This window comes from Zootoca vivipara, chromosome 15 (assembly GCF_963506605.1).
Source record: "Zootoca vivipara chromosome 15, rZooViv1.1, whole genome shotgun sequence".
In the NCBI taxonomy this organism is placed as follows: Eukaryota; Metazoa; Chordata; class Lepidosauria; order Squamata; family Lacertidae; genus Zootoca; species Zootoca vivipara.
The window spans coordinates 5,953,790-5,979,441 of NC_083290.1; the positions used below are offsets into that span (position 1 = coordinate 5,953,790).

The following is a 25,652-nucleotide window of genomic DNA, read 5'->3' on the forward strand; positions in this document are numbered from 1 at the left end:
ACCTCCGAATGACTTTTGGCGCGTCTTTCCCCAGCACAAAAGCCTCGGAAGCCCCATTCTCTTGCCCCTCCTCTTTCTGCGTAATTCTGGCGTTGGAGGGATGGGTCTCCCCCCCTTACTTGCCCCTTCCTGTCCCACCTGGGACCCTGGCTCCGCTACCTTGCCTGAGCCTCGGACCCGACTTCCTGCTTCCCCACTGGAATCAGAGCTCCCTCTGCTTTCCCCTGTGGTCAGTGCTGGGCTTGAACTCAGGAGGGGAGGGACTTCGCGATATCCCCTGTCCCTCACATCCACCCCCCTTCCAAGCTCCCCTTCTCCCCTCCCCAGGTCCCCCCCAGGTGTCGGTGACGACTGGAAGCCTAGGAACTCAGTGCTTTCCGAGCCCGTTGGTGTGAACACCTCCGCCCAGTCCTGCGAGGCCCCCCCTTCCGCCTGGGAGGACTGGAATCCCAAAAAGTCCGTGGCGTCTGAGCTGGTGGGGGTAAAAATGTGCTGCCAATCTGCTTCTGCCTCTGACTGGGTGGATCTTGGTGACACCCATACCTCGTCTCCCGATTCCTCAAACTCCGCCTCCCAGCGCCATGGTGAGCTGCTCTCCCGTGCCTCCTCCTCCTCCCCCTCCCTTTCCATGTGCCAGGGCTTGGGTCTGTGGGGAAAGAGGGCGTGAAATTCTTCCACCAAGAATTCCTCCTGTATCTGAGTGGCGGGGACCCATTCATTCTGGGAGGGCGGAGCGTCCTCCCATGCCATGAGATACTCCAGGCCCCCCACCCCCCTCCGTGAATCAAGGATGGCCGTGGCTTCATTGAGTTGCTCCCTGCCTCCCCTCTCCCCCCCTCCCTCGGGGGTGTGTTCGCTGTCTCGGAGCCTGCTGCTTTCCCTGTACGGCGACAGCAGCGATCTATGAAACACTGGATGCACCCTCATGTCCTCTGGCAGTGCCAGCCTGTATGCCACCGGGTTGACCTGTTGCGTGACTGTGAAGGGACCCAGCCTTCTGGGCGCCAGCTTTTTGCACCTCCCTCTGGTGGGCAGGCCCTCCGAGGACAACCAAACCTTGTCCCCCACCCTGATGACCTCCCCTTGTCGCCTGTGGCGATCTGCCCCCCTTTTGTACGCTTCCTTGGCCCTCTCCAAGTGTTCTCTGAGCTGCTGGTGCACCGTCTCCAGTTCCTCTGCCCAATCCTCAGCCTGTGGGCCCTCCTCCTCCTCCTCCCCCTCCCTCTCTGGGAAAGATCTGAGGTCGCGCCCGTAATTGGCCTTAAAGGGCGACACCCCTGTGGAGACGTGCACCGCATTGTTGTAGGCAAATTCTGCCAGTGGCAGTCGATCCACCCAGTCTGTTTGCCGCTGGCTGACGTAGCATCTCAGGTACTGCTGCAGAATGGCGTTGACCCTCTCCGCCTGTCCGTTGGTCTGCGGGTGTCTAGCTGTCGACAAGCTGACCTCCACCTGCAGGAGGTTCATGAGCCGCCTCCAGAACCTGGAAACAAATTGGCGGCCTCTATCCGAAATAACTCTTAAAGGTAATCCATGCAGTCTGAATACGTGGTCAACAAACAGTTTGGCTGTCTCTTCTGCCGAGACCGCCCTGGCACACGGTATAAAGTGGCACATTTTGGACATGAGGTCCACCACCACCAACACTGCGGTCTTGCCCCTGGAAGAAGGCAGATCTGTGATGAAGTCCATGGACACCACTTCCCACGGCCTGTGTGGGGTGGCTAAGGGCTCCAGCAATCCTGGTGGCGCTGCTCTGACCACCTTTGCCCGCTGGCAGGTGTCACAGCCCCGTACATAGTCTCGAACATCTTCCCGCACCCCTGGCCACCAGAAGTGTCTCATGACAAGGTGGGCGGTTTTGTCCCTTCCAAAATGACCCGCCGTTGGGTTGTCGTGCATCTGCTTGAGGACTGTACGTCTCAGCTGGGTGGTGGGCAGGTACAGTGCACCCTTGTAGAAAAGCAGCCCCCTGCGTTCTGCAAAGTCTTTTGCCTGCTCCCTCCCCCCTCTCAGTTCTCTGAAGATGCGGTTGGCAAATTCATCCGCTGCCGTCAGTGCTGTGAGTTCTGCCTCGCTCACCACTGCTGCTCCGCATGCCCATGCTGACGGGGGGAAAATGTGCCTGGGTGCTGGTGGCTCCTCCTCCTCCATGTACTCTGGCTTGCGGGAGAGGGCATCCGCCCTGACATTCTGCTCTCCCGGGATGTAGTGGATGGAGAAGTTGAAGTTCGAGAAGAACTCTGCCCACCGTATCTGCCGCTGGTTGAGCACCCTGGCAGTTCTCCAGAACTCCAGGTTCTTGTGGTCTGTGCACACCTGGATGGGGTGCTTTGCGCCCACCAGGAAGTGTCGCCAGTGCTGGAACGCAGCGTAGATCGCGAGAAGTTCCCTATCAAACACTGTGTAGTTGCGTTCAGGCTGTGTCAGCTTCCTGGAGAAGAAGGCACAGGGTCTCCACTCCCTGTTGGCGTCCAGTTGCAACAAAATGGCGCCCACAGCTTTTTCAGAAGCATCTGTCTCAATGCGTAGGGGCGCGTCCTGAACCACGTGGAACAGGTTCTGGTCTGAGGCAAACACCCTCTTGAGGCTTTCGAACGCTGCTTGCGCCTCTGGTGTCCACCTGAACTTCTGCTTGCCTCTCAGGCAGTCAGTGATGGGAGCCGTAACGCGAGAGAAATTCTTGATGAACTTCCTGTAGAAGTTGGCGAAGCCTAGTAGTCGTTGGGCATCTTTGCGCGTCCTGGGGCTGTTCCAGTCCAGGATGGCCTGCACCTTGTCCTTGTCCATCGCCAGCCCCTTGTCTGACAGCTTGTAGCCCAGGAAGTCCACCTCTTTGGTGTGAAACTTGCACTTCTCCAGCTTCACATACAGGTGGTTCTGCTTCAGGCGCTGCAACACCTCCCTGACATCTTTCACATGCTGCACTGGGTCATTTGAATAGATAAGGATGTCATCTAGGAAGACCAAGCATTTCCTGAAGAGGAGGGACCCCAGGACGTGGTGCATGAAGGCCTGGAAGCATGCTGAGCCCCCTTGCAAACCGAAGGGCATCACCAGATATTCAAAAGAGCCCAGAGGCGTGAACATCGTGGTTTTCCATTCATCGCCTTCCCGGATCCTGATCAAGTTGTACGCCCCCCGTAGGTCCAGCTTGGTGAAAATCTTGCCCCTGCGTGCCGCTGTCAGGAGATCGTCCACTCTGGGCATGGGGAAAGCCACTGGCTCTGTCACCGAATTCAGCCGTCTAAAGTCCACCACAAGACGGCGCTGTTGCGTGTCTTTCTTGTCCACCCAGAAGACCGGGCTGCCCCCTGCTGCCTTGCTTTCCCTGATGAACCCCCGCTTGAGGTTCTTGTCGATGAAAGCGCGCAGATCCTCCAGTTCCTGGTCTGACATGGCGTACAGCTTGGCTGGGGGTATCGTCGCCCCTGGCACCAGGTTGATCTGGCAGTCAAAAGGCCTGTGCGGGGGTAGGTGGTCGGACTCCGCTTCGCTGAAGACCTCCTGCAGGTCCCAGTACGGCTTGGGTATCGCCTCACCCCCTTTGATATGCATGGTGGCCACCGTGGCTATCGGAGGCCCCTCCCCTGGTTGGTGCTGCATGCAATGTTCCAGACAAAAGTCCGACCCAAACGTGATGCACCTCTGGTGCCAACTGATGGAGGGGTCGTGGCGCGCCAGCCAGCTCATACCCAAGACGATGGGGGGGTCTGAGATGGTGGTGACGTTGAATGCCAGTGTCTCTGAGTGCCTTCCCACCGTCATTCTCATGGGGGGGGTTTGATGTGTGATGGCCCCTCCCAGCAGCTCTCTGCCGTCAATGGTTGCCACGTGCAGAGGAAAATCCAGCTGCAGAAGCTGGATCTGGTGCTCTTCTGCAAAGTTTCTCGAGAAGAAGTTGGCTGACGCCCCACTGTCAATTAAGGCTAGGACTGTCAGTGGATAGCCATTTGGGAGCGTTAGCGTGACTTCTAGAACCACTCCTGCTCTGGGAGGGGTGGGCTGGCTCTGCTCCTCTCTGTGCGGGTGGGTGGGTTGGGGCTGTTGTCTGCTGACTGTGCCTGGCTGCTGCCCCTTGTCTCCTGCAGCCAGGCTTTCCCGTTTCCCTGCTGTGGTGCTGCGTCAGTGGGGGAGGGCACCACCGTTCCCGCCTTTCCTTGCCACTCCCTGCGATGTGGGCAGTCTCTGACGAGATGCTGGGGTGAGTTGCAGAGAAAGCAATTCCCGCCCCTTCCCTCCTTGCGTCTTGGCGCCGCTGGGGTTTGAAAAGCCCGCGCGCGCGCGCTATCAATCTGCATGGGCTCCTGGTCCTGGCTGGCCCCAGGCGTGGCTTGAAAGGGTTGTTGAGGGAGTGGCTTCTCCTGCGACCGTGGGAACCAAGCCCGCTTTGCGCGCGTCGCTTGCTTGTCGTTCCACCGGGATTCCTGTCTCACCCCCACCGCCAGAGCCGCTTTGCTCAGCTGATCCATAGTACTGGGCTTTGGACCTCTCGAGAGCTCATCCTTCACCTCCTCGTGCAAACCCAAGTAGAACGCCGCTTGCATAGGAGGCGATTCCAAAACCCACCCCAGTCTGTGCACCAGCATGGTGAATTTCGCCCAATATGCGCGAACTGTCATATTTCCTTGGCGTAAATTATGAAGTTCCTCCTTAGTCTGGTCCATATGACTATCTGACGAATACATCGTCCTCAAACCTTCTAGAAATTGTTGGACATTTTTCATGCAAGGATTCTTGGTTGCGATTAACGGTCTTAGCCACTCCCTGGCTGCTCCGGTAAGATGTTCCACAATAAACGCTACTCTGTGCTCATCATCGGGGAACTCATTATGGTGCAGCTCAAGAGCATACACGATCTCAGTCTCAAAGCCATGATATTCCCTCGGGTCTCCATTGAACTTGCTTACTAGGGTCCCTGCTCTCCTTCCTGGCAGCACTTGGACTTGGGGGGCCCCTCCCGCCTTGTCTTTCTCTGCATCCAGCTTGCTTTGGAGGTCTACCGCCACCGCCCTTAATTGCTGCTCTCTTTCCTGAAGCGCTCTCACCTGTTCCGCAAGTTGTAGCCGGTCTTCCTGGACCTTCTTAGTCTCTTCTTTAGCTGCCTTTAATTCTCCCTGTGCATGCAGAGTCAGCTGCTGCAGCTCCTCCTGTGCTTGTTCCGCGATCTGCCGCCATTTCTCCGCCTCTGACACGCTCATCCCGGCAACTCCAAAGTAGCCCAAAAAAGATTCGGAGGTTGCTGTCACAGTGGCCGGAGTAGGCTACTTCAGAGTAACGACGCTACGCAGCTCTGCATTTTATTCTTTTATTGGTGCTGCGTATTTACAGTGCTAAAGTCATTGCTATTTACACAGAGTGATGTGTTCAGTCGGTATCAGAACCTCCGAATGACTTTTGGCGCGTCTTTCCCCAGCACAAAAGCCTCGGAAGCCCCATTCTCTTGCCCCTCCTCTTTCTGCGTAATTCTGGCGTTGGAGGGATGGGTCTCCCCCCCTTACTTGCCCCTTCCTGTCCCACCTGGGACCCTGGCTCCGCTACCTTGCCTGAGCCTCGGACCCGACTTCCTGCTTCCCCACTGGAATCAGAGCTCCCTCTGCTTTCCCCTGTGGTCAGTGCTGGGCTTGAACTCAGGAGGGGAGGGACTTCGCGATATCCCCTGTCCCTCACAGGTAGCCAGTGAAGTGCCCTCCAGCTCTTGTTAGACTACAACTTCCATCATCCCTGACCATTGTCCATGCTGGCTGTGATGGAGAGGATCTGAGGACACCAAATCTGGCCAATGGTCTGACAATGATGTGATACCAGCTTCATGATATACCTCATCTGTCTGCTCAGCTTCTGTGACAATATATCCTGTCCCCCTCTCCAAGTCATTACCTGGGGAACAGAACGACCCCCGAAAATGCAGAAGTTGACTGCCCTTGGTCTGGTGTCCTTTTTGAAAACAAAAACTGGGGAAGAGCTAAAAAAAAAATGACCCCCAGATATTCATCATGGCCCGTTTTGTGAATGGCATAAGCTAGTTGCTAAGCAACTGCTGCTAGTCCCCCCACCCGCCCCTAAAAGCTGCTGCAAGAGTTACTTATCTAAGGTCACGAGGGGCTTAAGGCTGCAAAGAGGAGTGATGAGGCAGAGTCTCCCCCCACCCCCATCCTTGCTGTGCTTATCTATTATCCCTCCGCTGATTTCCCTTGTGGTTGTGAAGGTCATTAAAAAACGTCACTTTACAAGAGGCACAAGGTAAATTGAGCAGTGACTGAAAACCAAAACAAGCCAGGACGCCTGGAGATTATAGTGTGGAGGGTATGGGCAGAACGTTGGCCCAAAGGCAGTGGATGACTTGAGTGTTAACATAAAAAGGCTTCTCCTGGAGAGCAGCAGCAGGGCTTGGAGCCAAGCTGGTTGAGTTCTCAGCCATCCAGTTAGTAGGCACCTGGATGGCAAAAGGCAGCATGGATCCTTCTGGACATGGGTCTTTCTCCCCCTACTGCAAGAGGATTGGTTCACAGTGTTTGCTACCGTAGGTTGTCTTCTGCCTGGAAGAATAAAAATCTGTAAATTTTTGCAAAAAATGTGGGTGTATATATACATGAGCACAAGCATCATCACCATTAGGAGAGATATTTGGGTGCCTCTTTAAGATGGTCTCCATGTACCCTGAGCCCTTGCAGATAGTCACTTCCAGAAAGGGTGATACATTGTGCGGGTCATTTCTGCATTATGACTTTCATGGCTGGAGATTCTTATTAAGATTTAATCATTTAATCTGTTTTCTGTATTTGTACATCGACTTGTGATGCCGGGTCAAAGGTGGTGGTATAAGGTGAAAGGTCATATTTGATGCCAGGTGTGTCGTGGCCAAAATTTTGGTTGCAAAGGAAAAGCTGGGAGCATTAAAAGCTTTGCTCCTTGGCAAGTGAGGCTCTCTGTCAATGCTCATTGGTCTGCACTGTGGCCGGCGTCACCTACAACAAGCCCCTGTATGGATCAGCTGCATTGCAGAGTTTCTGGGAACTCTGTAGTGTAGCCAATCTCTGCCCAAAGCAGGGCCTCCAGTAAGCATTGGTCAGCTGATTGGCACTTGTAGCAAGATCCACAAAGAAAGGCTTCGTTTGCTCATGTGGTTTGATTTGAAACCTGCAGGTAAAAGAAAACGCTTCACCTGGTGTCATGGTGGTATCAGGTGGGAAGCTCTACCTAGCTGTCAGAATGGGTTAGGGGAGGTCTGGATCAGTTGTTTCTGTGTGAATTTCAGGAAATTTGGGACTTTGGGAATCGGGATCTTCTGTGGCTTCTTTTTACCATTTTAGTGAAAATCCCAGAGCTCACTGGCACAAGTTAGTTCATGGCATGATGTAAATCAAGAATGAGGAAACCTGTGGTCTTCCGGTAGTATCTGGACTATAGTTCCCATCATTCCTGATCATTGGCTGTGTTGGCTAGCGCTGATGGGAGTTGGAATTCAGCAATATCTGGAGGACCACAGGTTCCTCACCCCTGATTTAATCAAGTCAGGAACAGTCTTGTGTCAGTAACCAGTGCAGTGCCCTCTGGCATCTTAACTCTGGCTTTTCACTGTCTCCTGCTGGTTTTTCTGTCAAAACTATTTGACAAAGCCATGAAAAATAGCCCTGGTTAAAAATAGGCAAATGTTATTAACTTTGATTCAAGGGAGAAGACAGCAAGCGTTTACTGTGAAGCTCCAGTGGCTCCATTTAAATTAACTTAATGAGCCAAGATATCGAGGAAACACTAACCAAAAATATATATTATTCCTCTCCCCCCCCCCACCCCGGGTAAATAAAGGCAGATGACTTTAATTATGTTTCTCCCTGGCCCTAAAATTACAAAGGGAATTTTGAAGTGTCACACTAAGTTGCACACACTTGCCATTTTTAATCAAATTCTGTTCCATTTCATTTAAACCATAAATATTCTTCCAGGGTAGCTGCCGAAGTTGAAAGTTAGTGTAGTAGTTTTTGCAGCTTGGACTTGTTTTTATGGCTTTGATTTTTGTGAGATAGTAAATTAACTTTTGGCACACTTCCCTGTGTGTTAACTGTTAAATGTTTTAGCCAAGGGAAAGGGAAGTTGTCTTTAATTGGGATATTTACAGGGTTCTCAGCATTATGCACTAAAAAACAAAATTTTGCAATGAAAGGTGGTTTCTGCAACCGGTAATATACTGTGCAAATCAGATTTGTGTCAAGTGTCTTGTACCGATTGATTTTGCTTAATCATTGGTAGGGAAGGGATTCAGTATATTGAAGTCTTTCCTTCCAGCAGCAGGAAAATTTATTCAGCCACCCCTCTGAGGTTATCTGTTCATATGCATTCAAAGTACAGATTAGAAAGACTAGAAATGTTTTTTTAAAATAAAAAAGAGAAGGTTAATACCATGAACCTTTTCGTTTTTCAAAACTGATGTGATGCACATTAATTTAATTCTAGATGATAAGCCTCCAGGTAGGGACAAATCTACATTCATTTTAATTTTTTCTGTCTTACTGTTCCTCCCTAATAAGATCAGAGTGACTTACAGTAAAACATAGTCAAAACTAAATCAACAGCAGTGCCTAGCCTATTGTGTATATCTGTGTGTGCAGACTGGTTCAGGCAATCATATATTGGCTTAATACACAGAGATATGAACAAGCCTTCTGGGTATGTAAACATCCCTTTGCAGCAGGAGCAAACTAAACTATTAACCAGAGTTTGGCTAATATCTGAACTGGAAAACAATGGCTTTGGAACAAGCCAGGACATGAAACCAGCTTCAAACCATGGCTTCCTGCCCTGGCCTCTTCTGAAGCCATTCACCATACGGTCATACCTTGGGTTTACAGACGCTTCAGGTTGTGTCTTTTCAGCTTGCGTCCCGTGCCGAACCCGGAAGTACCTGAACAGATTACTTCCGGGTTTCAGCGCTCACGCATGCGCAGAAACACTAAATCGCGCTTTGCGCATGCGCAGAAACGCCGAATCACGACCCCCACATGTGCAGACGCAGGTTTCGAACGCTGCGGGTTACAAATGTGCCTCCCACACGGATCACATTCACAACCTGAGCGTCCACTGTATTGTATTTCAACAAATGCTGCTGTTCAAAACTAAAGGGCTTCCTAAAGCAGTTCAAAATCAAAAGGTAAGGAATAAAAATATGGTGACAGTACAGCATCATCAAAATACCATCACTAAAGTCATATGTACTGTATTTTCCTGCGTATAAGACTACTTTTTAACCCAGGAAAATCTTCTCAAAAGTTGGGGGTCATCTTGTGTGCCGGGTCGTCTTATACGCAGCCGCAGAAGCGATTTCTGGCGCTGCGGACATTTTGGATATGGGCAGCGTGGGCATGTCCGGCCCATGGACGATTGTAGGAAGAGGGGTTGTCTTATACGGCGAGTATACCCCAAACTCTATATTTTAACTGGAAAAGTTGGGGGTCGTCTTATACGCCCAGTCGTCTTATACGCCGGAAAATACGGTAAATAAAACATTTAAAAATATAATACTAACAGAAAACAAAACAAAACAAAAACAGCCAGTCTAACCATAGTTTCTTGGTTTGGACATAACAGGAAGTGATGATCCCAGGTTTGTCAGTGTTAAAGAAAGGATCCAAGAGGCTGCATACTGAGTCAAAAGGCTCCTACTGAGTCTGCATGAAATTGCACCCTAGGAGAGAGAAAATTCTAAAGAGAAAAGCACACTTCCTTTTGTTTTAGGTTGATGTCACTTCAGAAGACATCTTTCCCTTATGTCCAAAACAGGTGAGACTCATGTTTCTAAGGTAGCACGCACACACACACCCCGCGCAATATAAGTACTTGTATTTTAAAAATACTGTATAAACTTAATTAAAAGACCTACTCGCTGATTAATTTGAGGATACTTTTATTTGATTCAAAGAGATTGAAAGTTGCAGCTCTAAGACGTGAGAGAGAGGGAGGGAGAGGGAGAAGGAAGATGAAACACATACATGTTGTAATGAATTTCTGAACAAACGAACCAATAAATATTTAAGCCAAACTCTGATTCACATATTCCTTACTGTGTTATAAGCTTGGCTTCTTGGGGGGGGGGGGCACAGGCTGGTGCGTGCTTCTAAAAATCCTTGGCTCTTGGCTCAATTCCTGGCATTTCTGATGAAGATATCTCAAACGGCTGTGCTGAGAGAGACCTGCATGACACCGTGGAGAGCTGGTGATGGTCAGAAAAGAGAGTGTCAATCTCAAAGGACTCAGTTATTTGCCTCAGTAAAAGAGAGCTTCATTTTGTATGGTTTGCTGTTAGGATTTGATCCAGATGTCACTATAACTCTGGACAGAATTTGTGGGGTTATCCCATTGTGGGAACATGGCACCATTTGTCCATCAGTCCCAACACTGTCTACTCTGATTGGCAGCAGCTCTCTGGGGTTTTAGGCAGAGGGGGTTCGTCGCCCCCTTATGGCCTGCTATCTGATCCTTTTTCACTGGGGATACCACAGATTGAATCTCGGAGCTTCTGTCTGCAGAGCCAGGGGCTCCATCTTCCTCATAAGAGGCTACGTTGTTATGTTCTCTCCCTGTGGGGCCCAGCAGCCTCTCCACCTCTGCACAGGTCACTGCTCCCTATAGCTCAATGTTGTCTGCTGTGACTGGCAGTGGCTGCCCAGGGTCATGGGCCAAGAGGGATCCTACATATCGCCTGCTGCTTGGAATAGATATTATCTGTGCACTGGGGGATGACTCTCCCAGTGTTATGAGTGAGACTTACAGCTGAGCGAAGATTTAATTTTTTCCCCAGTGTTTCGCTGCAAAGTGGGTTGTTTTTTTAAAAAAACATTTCATTGCAATAAGAACAAATAAAAAAATAGACAAGATAACACTGCAATACGAGTTCATGCCAAGATTAGTACAGATTTCATTGGTCCAATTATATAATCAAAGTGCCAAGTTTTAAGTTGTGTAATTCATAGGAAAGTTGCAATAAGTATTGCATAATTTTGATAGTGTGGGCAAGATTTTTCTCTCGCCCATGCATCTTTCTTGCAGCTGTACAATAGCTTGGCTCATGTTCTTTCCTAGCATTCCACCTTACCCTTTCCCCAATCAGTCAAAAGTGGTTGTGCTTTTCTGGGCAGAGGAGAGACTTCTGGACTTTATTTTAAATCAGAACCAGTGAAGGTGGTGAAGGTCCTGTGTGAGTGCCTGGAGGCGGTTGGAGGATGGGTGGCGGTTAACGGATTGAGGTTGAATTCTGACAAGACAGAAGTACTGTTTGTGGGGGACAGGAGGCGGGCAGGTGTGGAGGACTCCCTGGTCCTGAATAGGGTAACTGTGCCCCTGAAGGACCAGGTGCGCAGCCTGGGAGTCATTTTGGACTCACAGCTGTCCATGGAGGCGCAGGTTAATTCTGTGTCCAGGGCAGCTGTCTATCAGCTCCATCTGGTACGCAGGCTGAGACCCTACCTGCCTGCGGACTGTCTCGCCAGAGTGGTGCATGCTCTGGTTATCTCCTGCTTGGATTACTGCAATGCGCTCTACGTGGGGCTACCTTTGAAGGTGACCCGGAAACTGCAACTAATCCAGAATGCGGCAGCTAGATTGGTGACTGGGAGCGGCCACCGAGACCACGTAACACCGGTCCTGAGAGATCTACACTGGCTCCCAGTACGTTTCCGAGCACAATTCAAAGTGTTGGTGTTGACCTTTAAAGCCCTAAACGGCCTTGGTCCTGTATACCTGAAGGAGCGTCTCCACCCCCACCGTTCAGCCCGGACACTGAGATCCAGCGTCCAGGGCCTTCTGGCGGTTCCCTCATTGCGAGAAGTGAGGTTACAGGGAACCAGAGGGCCTTCTCGGTAGCAGCACCCGCCCTGTGGAACGCCCTTCCATCAGATGTCAAGGAAATTAGCAACTATCCTAATTTTAGAAGACATCTGAAGGCAGCCCTGTTTAGGGAAGCTTTTAATATTTAATGCTGTATTGTTTTAATATTCAATTGGGAGCCGCCCAGAGTGCCTGGGGAGACTCGGCCAGATGGGCGGGGTATAAATAATAAATTATGATTATTATTATTATTATTTTGACCCTGAATGGGCACATTCGCCAGAAACTCCCTGGGGTAGGTGTGCCCTCCAGACTATGAAAGTCCAAGCCCTGAAATTATTGACCCGAAGATCTAGAGGACTGCGTTGAGGAGAGGGTAGATTTGCTTCACATTGTCCTTGTTCATCCTTCTGTTCATCCCCCACCCCAACCAATTGCCTTACCACTTTCTTTGTCTGAATTATCCCACAAGGCTTTTGACAGCAGACCATCTCTCTTAGTATTATATGATGCCGTTACCTGCTCCGAGCCAGCGGGTCGAGAAGGACTGTAAATCTCAACTAAAACAAAAACAGCAGAGCAAGACATCTCACTGTTGGGCTTAAACTGGGAGAAATAAAGAGTTTGTTTCCGTCAAATGCTCTCTGGGAGGGCAACCATAGCCTCCTTCAAGCCATTCTGAGTCATTAATCACTGCAAAATGCCTCTGTGGTGTCTCATGCCGCGGCACTTAAATAATACATACAGCAAAGCTTAGCCTCTGGAGATACCTGCCATGGATGTGTACCTTGGCTGTTCAAAACTGGTAGGTTGGGATAGATGTACAGCAGGGGTCCACAGACTTACCGTGCAGTGGGCCGGTGCCCGCCGCGCCGACCGCGCGGCGGGCCGGAGGGCAGGGGAGTGCGCGCACAGCGGGCCGGAGGGCGGGGGAGTGCGCGCCCGTGCGCATGCGCACACGCACACGGGCGGGGAAAAATCGCCGAAAATCGCTTGTGCGCATGCGTATGGGCCTCCCCCGACCCGGAAGTGCATCGGAAATGGCCTCTTCTGGGTCAGGAGAGGCCCATACACATGCGCAAAAAGGATTTTCGGCGATTTTTTGCCGATTTTTAAGATCGTCGCCGCGCCGTGCGCCGTAAGAGCGGGCGGCGGCAGCGGGCGGCGGGGGTCGTCGCGGGCCGGATTGGGAGGCCGATTGGGCCGCATCCGGCCCGGGGGCCGTAGTTTGGGGGACCCCTGATGTACAGTTTTGGAACTGGGAATTCATTTGTGCATTCAGGGAGCGGGTTGTCGGTCGGTGGTTCAGCATCAAAGACCACAGTGGAACTCACTAGGGTATCCTTAAATAATTTCAGGCATCCTGTTACAGCTCACAGAAACTCAATTTTGCTTGGCTGGTGGTGCCTGGCTGGAAAGAAACTTGTTAGCTGTAATCCCTTTTGCCTTGAAGCATTCGTCTGGAGCATTTTTTAAATGATGGTATCTTTCTTCAGCAGCAGTGGGCAATGTCTTACTTCATTTCTTACCATATTTCTGTCTTGCCCTTTCCTTCGCAGAGACTGGATCTAAGCATATCAGAGAATGATTTCAGTTAAATGTGTTGTAAACTTTGTATGAGAAATCAGGTTGGAAAAAATGGAACCCCACAGCACCATCTGGTGTCACAGTGTTATAAAGCATATACAACGCATATAAAGTCCCTTTTCTTTGCTAATGTAGCTGTCCAGAGTTTAGAGTAGCCTTCCCCAGATGCTTTGGAATTCCAACTCCCATCAGCCCCAGAAAATTCACCAAGTTGGGGAAGGCAGGAGTAGGGTTTATTTTCTCTTTGTCTTCCATCATTTTATCATTGAGATTGAGTGGCACGAGGTCACCTAGTGACCTTGGTGGTTGAATGGGGCTTTAAGCCCCGGTCTCCTCAGTCCTGGTCTGTCCACACTGTCCATACAGGCTTTAGGCCTCTTTCAGTGCAGTTTGGAATAGTCGGCTTGTCTGCCATTTCTGCCTTGTCATCTGGCACACTTATGGTAATGCTGGGAATTGCATAGTTCAACTGTTGCTTTAACCATGAATGTTTTAGGTAACACCAGGCATAGCACTATATACTCCTTATAGTTCAGCTGCAGAGCACATTGCAGAAGGTCCCAGGTTCAACCCCTGGCATTTCCTGGTAGGGCTGGGAAAGGCCTCTTGCATGAAACCCTGGAGAACTGCTGCCAGTCAGTGTAGACAACACTGAGCTAGATGGACCAGTATAAGCCAGCGTCTTACGTTCCTTTGTTCACACATCATTGTAAGCCATGACTTACTGTGTATGAGCAGTATGCCAAAGCAGGCTGCTGAACGAATCCTGTTTTGCCTCCGCCCTACATGGATTTTGAGAGCAATAAACGATGAGCCTCACAATCCACTGCTCATGGATGGTTTCTCTTCGAACCACAATCAGTACATCAAGAGCAAACCTTGGCTGCCACCTGTGGTTTGTTTGGAGAGAAACCATGCACGTTGGCTCACATGTAGTTTCCTTAATACAGCCACAAATAAAGTAATAACATAAAGTAGCCACAAGAGGCAGCAGAAGCACCAAGCACAGCAATGGATCACTGCACATGACATGATACAAAGGCGTTTTGACTTGCCACCAGAATTCTCAAATAATTATTTATTTATTGGAAAGATTTTGTATGCTGCTATCAAGCAATTTCTCTCCAGGCAGCTTTTGCAATAGATTACTGAAGTACATCTTAATACTGCCAGAAATTTACACATGCTAATAAAACGCAAAGTACCAGTAACTAATCACATCCCGTCCATCAGCAGAGAGGTGAGAAAGTAAGTAAGTAAGTAAATAAATAAATAAATAAATAAATAGAAGCATCCTTGAAGGAGAAGGCAAGCAGGAGCAGGTATGCTTATCCTAAAGACCTCTTAAATGCACTATAGGATTACAAGACAAGTCTATTATTAACAGCCATTTGTCTGGTCACCTGTGATGAGTAACAATCTTTTTCAGGCGATCAGGCAAAGAAGCTCATATACTGGAAGAGAGTCCTTTTTCTTCTTAGCTCTTTGGTGCACCAAAGGGTGGGCCCATAACTTACAATATATTGTGATACCTTTTCTCTTAAATGACCAGGTTAAAAGACCATAGGCGACACCAAACAAGCAGCAGGCACCTTCATGTATGTGTTTTTGCTTGATAACATAAGGGAAGGGAGAGATGAAAGTGCTTGGGCAGGCTCCTGGCCCCAAGGCAAAACCCTCCTAGTGTGACATAATCTCCCATCTCTCCACCTTCTGATCCTCTTAGCTGCTGGGTCATTGCTTGTCACCTTAACTAGATCTTGATGCCTCGGATCGGTTAACGGGTTGTCTGCTGGAAAGTGGCGAATGGCAGGGTTTCTTCAAGATGCGTCCCAAGGATTGCCTCTTGGCCGAAAGGCGGCTTGTTTGGCGACATGGAGCAGTTCCTCTGGGTGTCCGGCTGGAGTTGGTTGGGAACTCTCGCCACGAGAGTTGTTGATGTAGGCAAGGGGGCGGCTGAAATGATGGGAATATGGTATGCTGCGCCTGTTGTGAACCAAGGAGAATTGTCCCATTAGGTGGGTAAAAACGTCTGAGTGGGGATTGGACGGCAGCGGGAGACTCGTTGGGGTGTGAGAACCAAAATAACGGGTGGGGGTGGAAGGGTGCTTCATAGTCAGAATGCTTGTAAGTTGGGGGCAGAAGGGATTGTAGAAAATAGGAAATTGCCTTCTTATGCCACGACTCCTCAGGATTCATATAGGGTCTCTCCAATCTCTACTTGGAGATGCTGAGAATTGAACCAGCGAACTTCTGCGTACAAAGGCGATGTCTACCATTGTACAGTGGTGCCTCAACTGTATTCCTAAGAGCTCTAGACTGGGACAAGGGAGCAGGGGTTGTAGGAGTTAATGGTGTTGAAGTACAGTAGTTGGTGTTTTTTTTACTACGTTCAGTTTAGATGCTCCTATTGAGATATAGGTTGTTGATTTAACCAGAGGCTTGTTGGAGCTGGGGACTTCATCCCTTAATGCTGCCATAAACTGATTTTCAAGGGAGGAAAGTATAAAATATTAAGCAGACTTGGTCTTGTTTAATAACATCTCTAATCTGATTTTTTTAAAAACACAAATCCTACATAGAAACCACATTCTGGAATGGAAAAGACAAGTTCAAATCAGTTTTGCTTCTTTTGTTGAGCAGATCAACAGCTGATGGATGACAGTCCATAAGATTGCTCCCCCCCCCCCCCCGGTTTGGATGATACTACAGTACATGTATATTGCTTCTGCAAAGGAAAATTGTGACTTATCTTTAGCATTCCAAGAAGGCTTTATCAGGGTCTCCAACTGCATGGATGCTTCTAGTCGCATTCAAGCAAATATTTACCCACTCAGTGCATCACGGTCAGGGCTGATGTTTTTAAACATTACCTGCTCAGGTGAATGTCTGGACACAGCCAAGAATTTTGCAACCTCCTTTTTCTGGTATATTTTTAAATTGAATTTATATCCTACTTTTTAGGAGGCAACTTCTCACAAGGTGGGGTAGAAGGTGCACAAGGAAGCCACCAAAGATAATACAAAACTACAATTATTGGATTTTTTTTTTTTTACTAAGTGTCCAGTGGACATGTCATACACAGCCTTGAGTGCATTATTTGAAAGCCTGGGCTGACGCAAGATCTGTGGATATAGCCTAGTCACCAATTCTACTGTTGCAATTGGGTGTTTTGCTAAATACATAATCAATAGCTTGATTATTGATGTAAATAATTGATGTATGATTTTGAGCCGCATGGTAAATGTTCTTTTCCCACTTAGTTGCAGTTTTTGCCTTGCAGAAAACAGCTAATCTCTTTCTAGGCGATTTGAGTCTGGTCAGTAATACAGTGGACCTATTTGTCTGCCATTCCGTGAACGTAGCAGTTCTGCATTCTCATCCTTGTTAGCCATTTTTCTAAAGGTGACTGCTTAGAAAACACACTTCACTTCTTTCACCTTGATTTTCCAACAACCTCTGCTTGACAGAAATGCAGGTAAAATACCACACACACACACACACACACACACACAGAGAGAGAGAGAGAGAGAGAGAGAGAGAGAGAGAGAGAGAGAGAGAGATTATATTGGCATAAGGAATTAAGATAACACTGAGGAAACCATTTCATGCAACACTGAGCAAAATATAACCCACTAAAGAACACAGTCTGTCTTTACGTTTTTAGATCTTGAAATGTTTTTGGATACTTAAGCTGGTTGCTGTGGCCGTTTTCCTGTTCTATTACAGTATTTATTTATTTATTTTAAAAAACTCTTCCTCCCAACTCAGCCTAGACCTGCCCTGCTCCTTTTATAGACTGTTGAATTTTGTTGTGTTTGATCAATGAGAGTGAAGTAAAGGTGCTTATTACTTTCTAAATGTCAGCTGTCAGAACAATTGTGTGTTGTTGTTTTTAAATGGTATGCTAGCTCTTAAACTTGAGAAGCCAGTGAAATGGAACAAAACCTGCTAGAGACTTTGCCCAGAGAGGTGCCCAAGTCCAGCAGGCTGCACAGTGTTGGGCCAATACCACTGGGAGTCACCAGTTTACCCCTTTGGTGATTTCCCTTCTGGGGCATCATTAGGGTAGCACCCACATGAAAGAGGCAGATGAATGCTGGAAGGCAAAATCTCCTTGGCTGCAAAAAGGAAAAGCACCCAAGTGGGAGCTGGGAGGCTCTGCTATTTTCCGGGGGGGGGGGCAATTTTTATTCTAAGGAATTTGAGGCAGCATACGTGGTTCTCTCCCCCCCCCATTTTGTCTTCACAACAACCCTGTGAAGTAGGTTAGGCTGAGGGGTAGTGAATGACTTCAGGCCACCCAGTGATCTCTGCAGATGAGCCCAGATTTGAACCCTGGGTCTTGCTAGTCCAGTGTTCTTCCAGTCCAGCCTTTCCTGACCTGAAGATGTTGGACTGATCATGGGCCATGCCCGCTGGAGCTGATGGGAGTTGGAGTCCATCCTAATTGGGAGGGCGCCAGGTTGGGTTAAGACTGCTACACCACCCTAGCTCATCATCTGAAGAGCAGGGTACCACAAATGGAGAGCAGGAGACGGCAGCAACTGTTGCTGTATTGGCCTGGAGACAGACGAGGGAGTGGAGCTTGGTAGATCAGGTGGGGCAGGAGGGAGGTAACCTTGAAGAGCAGGAGGTGGGGCCTGATAGTAGGTGGTGGTTCTGGGGCAGAGGCTGAAGGAGGTGGAGCGACCTGCAAAAGTTCTGAAGCAAAGTTTGAACATCCACATGGGGTGCTATAGCTTTTCCAGCACATGTTGTATGATGTACAACTTTTATCTCATTCTTAAGAATGGATTTTGGGCTGGATCCCTGGGGCTGGGCCATGAGAAAAATAGGCTCCTCCACCCCCTTTGCTTTTTGCCCCTCTTTTCATCATGATATTCTCTTGAAATTCCTGCACTGCAAGGAGTTGAACTAGATCAGGCTTCATCAACCTTAGCCCTCCAGATGTTTTGAGACTACAATTCCCATCATCCCTGATCACTGGTCCTGCTAGCTAGGGATCATGGGAGTTGTAGGCCAAAAACACCTGGAGGGCCGAGGTTGAGGAAGCCTAGACTAGATGACCTCAGGATCTCTTCTGACTCTACAATTATTTTACTCTTTGCCTGAGAGGTGGGCAACCCTCCCATTAGTGTCAGGTGTGGCGTGCAAGCTTCGGTACCTCCACATCTTAATCCCAAGTTATAGAAGTGCACTTCTTTAGGAAAAGTAAAAAGGTGACATTAGGATGAATGACGAGAAAACCCTGTCCCCTCACCTTGAAGACCTCAGGAAGGAGTTATTTTTTCTTACCATTTGTGTCTCAGGCTGCATCTTTTTGCCTTTGTGCTATGGAACTTAATGGAAGAATGCAGCTTCTCCCCTTTTTGTTCGTTTTCCTGTCTCACTGTCCTCCTAGAATGTGAGTTGTAAGTTAGGTGGATCCCTTGCATCCCTAGAAACTGACCATAGAGATGAACAGATTCTGTGCAAGGCTCTTTCCCATTTGAATTTTACCAAATCTATGACTGCCTTGTTGGGTGAGGAAAGCTTATGTTTGTCTGCATCCTGCTTGCCCTTTCTGGGCATCTAGTCCACTGGAGAAAGAGGAAACTCACAGCGTACAGTGGCCTTGCAGCTTGCTTCTCTGTGTGGTCCATTGCAAGTGTGTGTATGTTTTTGTTTTGTTTTTTGTTCCTTTGTGGTAACTGGCCCAAAGAGCTGAAGTTTAATCCTATTATAAAGCTGGCATGGGTTTAAGGGCTCAGGACCATCTGGAAATGAGATCACACATGGCAATGCTTAATATAGACAGCTTTGTTACTAGATATTCAAAGCGCTTAGTTTACACCAGTCTTAGGTGCTGCTGTTACTTTCCCAAATGTTTGACAGTGAAAAATATGGCGCTGAAAAATCTTTGAAGATGTCCTGATCTTGTCCTCTAACTTACTTTCCTTGTATTTTGCATTGTTGTATCCCAGAGGGTAGGGAATCTGTGTCCCTCTGGATATTGCTGCACTACAACTCCTTAACTAAACAACTCTGCATGCACGTAATTTTTTGCCCCATATGATGCACCTGACCATAAGACGCACCTAGTTTTTAGAGCTCAGAAGAAGGAAGGGAGGGAGGGAGGGAGGCGAGAGAGGGGGGGGGGAGTCCTGCATTTCTTTTTCGTCTTCATATTAGATCCCCCAGCAAATATTTTGAAAGCTTGAATATTGTGGTTTGTGATGTGGATACTGGATCCTCGGGACTGTTGGGTCCTGTATCTGCCACGTTTCCAGTCCACAGTGCCGCTGATGTTGCCTGTTGCCTGCAAAAGCTCACACCACACTGAGTGTCAGGTGTGATGTGCCACCTTTGCAAGCAAAACCATCCCCTACCCCCAGAATTAAAGTCACCTGGACATCTGGATTGGCTTCATTTATCTTGCAACCTGTGTAAAGTGTCTGCCTTTTCTGCCCTGACATGAAACACTCTGCTTTAAAACCGCATCATCAGTTGACTGACTTTGATCATCTTTTTTTTTTACACAGTGGAAGAATCCGATATAATTGATCTTGAAAAACGGTATTGGCTTCTGAAAGCTCAATCAAGGACAGGACGTTTTGATCTGGAAACATTTGGCCCTTTGGTTTCCCCTCCCATTCATCCATCTCTGGGTGAAGGTATGGAACATTCATGGTTTATCTATATTTTTATTTTATTTTTAGGAGTCGGGGTGATGAGACTATATCAGCCTACATAATGCCAGTTTTACAGCCTGCCCCATCTCAAAAGCTCTGGGTGGGTGTTTAACAGGTTAGCCAATCTAAAAGGACTTGAAAGCATATTAAGACAGTATTTTAAATGTGTCACACTGCAGCATAAAGCAGTGTTTCTCAACCAGTGTGCCTCCAGATGTTTTGGGACTACAACTCCCATCATCCCTAGCTAGCAAGACCAGTGGTCAGGAATGATGGGAGTTGTAGTCCCAAAACATCTGGAGGCACACTGGTTGAGAAACACTGGCATAAAGAACCTCTGCTGAAGGAGGAGTAAGCTTGCTGAGGGTGGAATGGGCACCATTCATTAAAACATTGGTTTAAGTGCATCTCAAAGGGGTGTGTGCTGTAGACCCCCCCCCAGACCATTCTTGTCCACACATTTGTTCATCCCCACTCCTGAGTTGTCATTTTCCTGCTCTCCGAGAGATGGGAGCAGTTTGCCCCATACAAATGGTGAGGGTAAGTATTAGGGAAAGGGATGGGATGGAAAGGAAAGGTAGATGCTTGGCAGGTGGCAGCTCTTAAAAGACACTGCAATTCATTTGTCCTAGTTTTCTGTTACTGTGTTTTGAAGTTGGGATGGCAGAGCTGTAATCTGGCAACTCTTCATAATTTGACACTTGACTGAAATGTTTGAGGTAGGAACGGAACAAGCACATAATTCTATTCTGGCTTTTTAAAGTAAGAGATGCACAAGCCTGTTGTTCACACATGCAGCCTCTTTGCTCCTCCTTTCACAAAATGCCTTGATAATCCAAAGAAGTCTCTTATTTAGCCATAGTTTACTGTTTCACCCATATCAGGAAGCTATGGCCAGCAGATTCTGATCAAGTCAGGATCTCAAACCAACTTCAAGCCTGGTAACTGAAGTTTCCTAGTTCAGCTGAAACATGAAACTGATTGAGAGACTTCCTGGCTTGTTAAGACACACTGCGAAGGAGCTGCATGCTTGGGCAATAGGCTTGTGCATATCTTGGCTTCTTAAACCAAGATATGATTATCTGGGATAGGCTAATCTCTATGCTGGGTGGAACCTGACCTCTTGCTTTTGCTTCTGTCCCCTTGGCAGGTCTTTTTAATGCCTTTGATGAAAATCGTGACAATCACATTGACTTCAAAGAAATCTCCTGCGGACTCTCAGCCTGCTGCAGGGGACCGCTGGCTGAAAGGCAGAAATGTGAGTGTCCAAAATAGAACTTTCTGCATTTTAATGTGTTCAACCTTTGTAGCCCTTCATAACCCCGGGACCTACATATTCCAGAGACTCTGGTCCTGCTTACAGGCTTCCCATAGGCATCAATTTGGGTGTTGTGGATTGCGGTAAGCCCTGGGATGTTGGGCTCTTAATCCTTACAGGACCGCCTTTTGCTGATATGTCCCCTTAACAATTCAGATCTTCTAGGGCAGTAGTTCCCAATTGGTGGTCTACGTAACCCACCCAAGGGGATCCGTGACACATATTCATCAACTGTCTGGGACATCCCGTTTTGGGGGCCATATTCTCACATGAGAACACAATGCCCAAAAACGCATGAGATCACAGCTGGACACATGTCTCGCATTAGATCATGGCGCCCCAAAGCACACTATTTTGTTTTTTGTTTTTTAAATTATCTTTATTGAGTTTATAAACAAAGAAAATAATGATGAGAAAGAAAATACAAATAGCAAACAATTTCCCATAATGGAAAAAGGTAGCATTTAATTTAAAAAATGCTCAAATCTATTAATTGTAACTACCTACATATAATTTAATATGCCTATATACCGTGTAACAAACAGAAATAAAAAGAAATGTGAATACTTCCGATTAAGTCCATAGTAATCTTCCTGCTATAACCATTAGATCCAAACATTGTCTTCCTACTTATATCCATTATTTAATTTCGTCATTATTGTTTTTTGTATTAATACCATATATTGTTACTCATTCTTCTAATGTCAGAAAGCCTTTACTATTGCAGTGCCGTTGGATATATTCTTTCACCAAGTTCCATTCCTTGTCTACCTCCTTTTCCGAGGCTCCTCTCACTGGTTCCATTTTTTTCGCTAACATTAGATATTCTACCAGTTTAGATTGCCATTCTATTTTGGTTGGAGGGGTTTTCCTTTTCCAATTTCTGGCTATTAGATTCCTGGCGGCGGTGATTGCATACATGAACTGCGGTCTTATTTTGTTTTTAATAATAACAAGCACACTATTTTGGGCAGTGCATTCTCTCACGGGTCATGTGACTCGTGCGGGAGCGCAGTCTTGAAGAGGTGTGTCCCGGTTTTGCACTGGAGCATGTTGGAGAATATGGTGGCACCATTCACATAACAAAAAACTATCACAAAGATAGCAACATTTTCAAAAGTAGGAGGTCCATGGCTTGGTTTTTGAAAACCAAGGGGTCTGTGATACTTAGCTAATTGGGAGCCACTGTTCTAGGGCCTCTATTTGGACTCTCGTTGTATGTGGTCTTTCCTTCACAGCACTGGCCCTGGAGCTTGCGAGTGACCTCTCAGGGGTTTGCCAGAGCCCATCTCTTAACAGCATTTCACAAGAGGATGCAAGATCCACCTTTTGTGAAGCGTTTGTTGTCTGCTGAGTCTGATTTGTTCCTGAGCTTTAATGCAGTGGTTGCTGTTTCTGTGACTGATCTTGTAAGCTGACTCGAGCACAGGAGATGCAGGGCTTAAATGAGTGAAACAACAGCTAAAAGTATGGATGATGCAGTCTTCGAATAGCTAACAGTGGCTGTAGTTTCCCGTTGAGTGGTCAAACCTAGCTTTGCTCACCCTAATAATGTGTGAAACAGTGCCCGGCTTCCTTGCTAAAGATTTCTTATTTTTAATCTCATGTAACAGCCTTAAAAATGAGGGCTTTTAAATGCTAATTCCTGTTTGTCTCCTGGCTCTATTAATCCGATATATTATTGTGAGTTACTCTCGCATTTTATGCCAATTATAATCAATTCTCTAGAAGAGGCTGTCTTGTTTGCTGGTTGGCAATAACCTTATTTTCAGTGGATTTTAATTTCTCTTCAATAAAATATTCATAAGCACAAACACTTTGCGCTCTTTGTGGCACGGAAGCCTACGCCCATGTATGTATAGTGCATAATGTTACTTTGCCCTGGAAATACCAATATATGATTTTTAGAAAGATGGAGAGTGAACTGAATATTCTGTCTACTACATGCCTCTGTTTGCACATCATGGTAAGCTATGGCTCAATGTGGAGGAGCAGCATGCTACCCAATTGCTTCCACTTTGCTCCTGGTGTTGCTTATTGTGTTGCTGGAACCCAATATTGCGGTTTCAGAAACCAATGTTTGTTTAGCGAGAAGCAAACCATGACCCTGGTTTGGATGCTTATGCAAAACAAGTTTCACAGTTTTTTGCTCCGTTTTGTTCTAAGGGAGGAATGATAGGACAGTGCACACTACCATGATGCTTGTTCACAGTAAGCCATAGTTTATGGCTTACTGTGTTGTGCAAATGAAGCCATTCTCTAGTCTCTTCTCAGTTCATCAAATAGCTTTGATCCTCTTCCTCCTCCTTCCAAAGTCCTCCACAGAAACCCGAATTATTCTAGCTTTCTTCTGCTTTAGGAGCGGGGAACTCTTTTCAGCCAGAAGCCCACGTTCTCATGTAGGCAATTTTTTTTGGGGGGTGGGGGAGTGGATGCCTCCCAGTGCTGGGTGTAGCCAGAGACCCATGCCACTCCATCTAGACAAGCAAGAGCTATTTCCACAGTCCAGGGACATATTGCAGCAAAGTAGAATCACTGCAGGAGGTTGCAGAGCAGGGTCACTGAGGGGGGTGACTGGGCAAGTCCTGAAAGGCCCAAGAGAGCTGCATCTGTCCTTCAGGCCTGGACCCCCCCTCCCCAAAAAAATCTGCTTCCACTGCTCCTTTATAGGAACATGGGTAGCAGTTTTAAACCAAGTGTGACTGTTGGCCCATCCAGCTTAGTGTTGTCAACACTGACCGGCAGCTGCTCTCCAGGTTTTCAGGCAGGGGCCCTTCCCACTGCTCCCTGGAAATGCAGGGGGTTGAACCTGGGATCTTCTGCATGCAAAACTCTTCCACAAAGCTTACAAACCTTGGTCCTTCCACACACGCTGGCCCAGTGTATTGGGTGGAGGATAAGCTATATCTGGACAATGTGAGGAGGCGACTTTAAACCTTTGCCCTCATGGTTGTGCCGATCAGAATCAACCCCAAGTGCTACCCCTCCTATTCACAATCGGAATGAAGTTGAGCTTTGTTGCTGTGCTATTGAACCATGTTCCTCCTCTGAACCTTAACTGTACATGTATCCTAATTGACTGCATAGCTGTTGGTTAGAACAAGCTCTCTTCTCTTTCCCTTAGTTTGCTTCAAGGTTTTTGACATTGACCGAGACGGGATTTTGTCTCGCATTGAACTTGAAGACATGGTGGTTGCCCTGTTGGAAGTCTGGAAAGATAACCGTACAGATGACATTCCTGTAAGTTTTTGCACTGAAAAGTTGCTTTGTCTTTTAAAATGTCCTGCCTGCATGCATGCAAAGGGGGAGGGGGAGTGAAGGTTTTAAAAAAGAACTGCAGCTTACACATCTAAAATGCTTCTTTTTCCTTCATTCTCTGGATCAAGGACAGGAGCAAACTTGATGAGTGCCAGTTTTTTAGTGGTTTAACATGAGCAGATCTGGTTTTTTAAAGAGAAATGCCTTTACTGTTGTGAACTGGAAACTGATTTTTTTAGGTTTTGTAAATCATCCAGAGATTGCATAAAATCGGTGGATAGAATATTATTATTTTTTGCTTATAAACTTTCCTATGGAAGGCTGAATGACTCTTGGAACATTATTTTTCCTCTTCCCTCCCAAGGAGCTGCACATGAACCTGCCGGACATAGTAGAAGCTGTTCTGAAGGCACATGACACTACCAAGGTAAGAGCCTGCTAGTCTGTTTTTCCACTCCATTCTGTCAGTTGTAGAGAACCTTTGCCCCTCCAGATATTGCTGAACTACAACTTCTACCAGCCCCGGCAAGCATGGACAATTGCCGCTGTAACAGTGGGTCGTAGTGAGTTGATAAGTGTGTGTGCTGTTAATTCAACCCAATGGTAGGTTGCAAGAATGGAAATGGCCTGTAAGTGAAGTAGCCAAGTATAGTTGATGGTTATGGATATGAGAAGTTTGTTTTTGCACAAATGGATTAGATACCTAGAATGAAGTGGATGTTATATAACAAGGGCTTATTAACAGTGACTGGAATAAATTTTAGAATGTGGTCTTAATGGGTCCCCCACTCCTTGGGAATTCTTGCTTTTTTGAGATGCATAAATCAGATGAAAGAATGGGTGTGCTAGTCATATATGTTATATACAAGTATGGAATAGTATGTTCCATTTAAAACAATGTTTTACAAGAGGAGCTGTATGTTGGAGGTGTATGCTTGCAAAAGGAGCTGTTCTAACACCAAGCATAAACCTCTGTTGCTGTTCAGACTGAGAAG

General features: G+C 47.4%; 1 protein-coding gene across 5 annotated transcripts in view; it reads left to right on the top strand.

The window, feature by feature from the left end:
* USP32 (ubiquitin specific peptidase 32) overlaps positions 1 to 25,652 on the top strand; it is a 137,390-nt gene that overhangs the window by 76,625 nt on the left and 35,113 nt on the right. For all 5 annotated transcript variants that reach the window (XM_035140032.2, XM_035140033.2, XM_035140035.2 and 2 more), the window contains 4 exons: positions 19,932 to 20,063; positions 21,232 to 21,339; positions 24,524 to 24,639; positions 25,022 to 25,084. In XM_035140032.2, the coding sequence (XP_034995923.2) occupies positions 19,932 to 20,063; positions 21,232 to 21,339; positions 24,524 to 24,639; positions 25,022 to 25,084 (419 nt within the window). The remainder of the gene's footprint in view (positions 1 to 19,931; positions 20,064 to 21,231; positions 21,340 to 24,523; positions 24,640 to 25,021; positions 25,085 to 25,652) is intronic.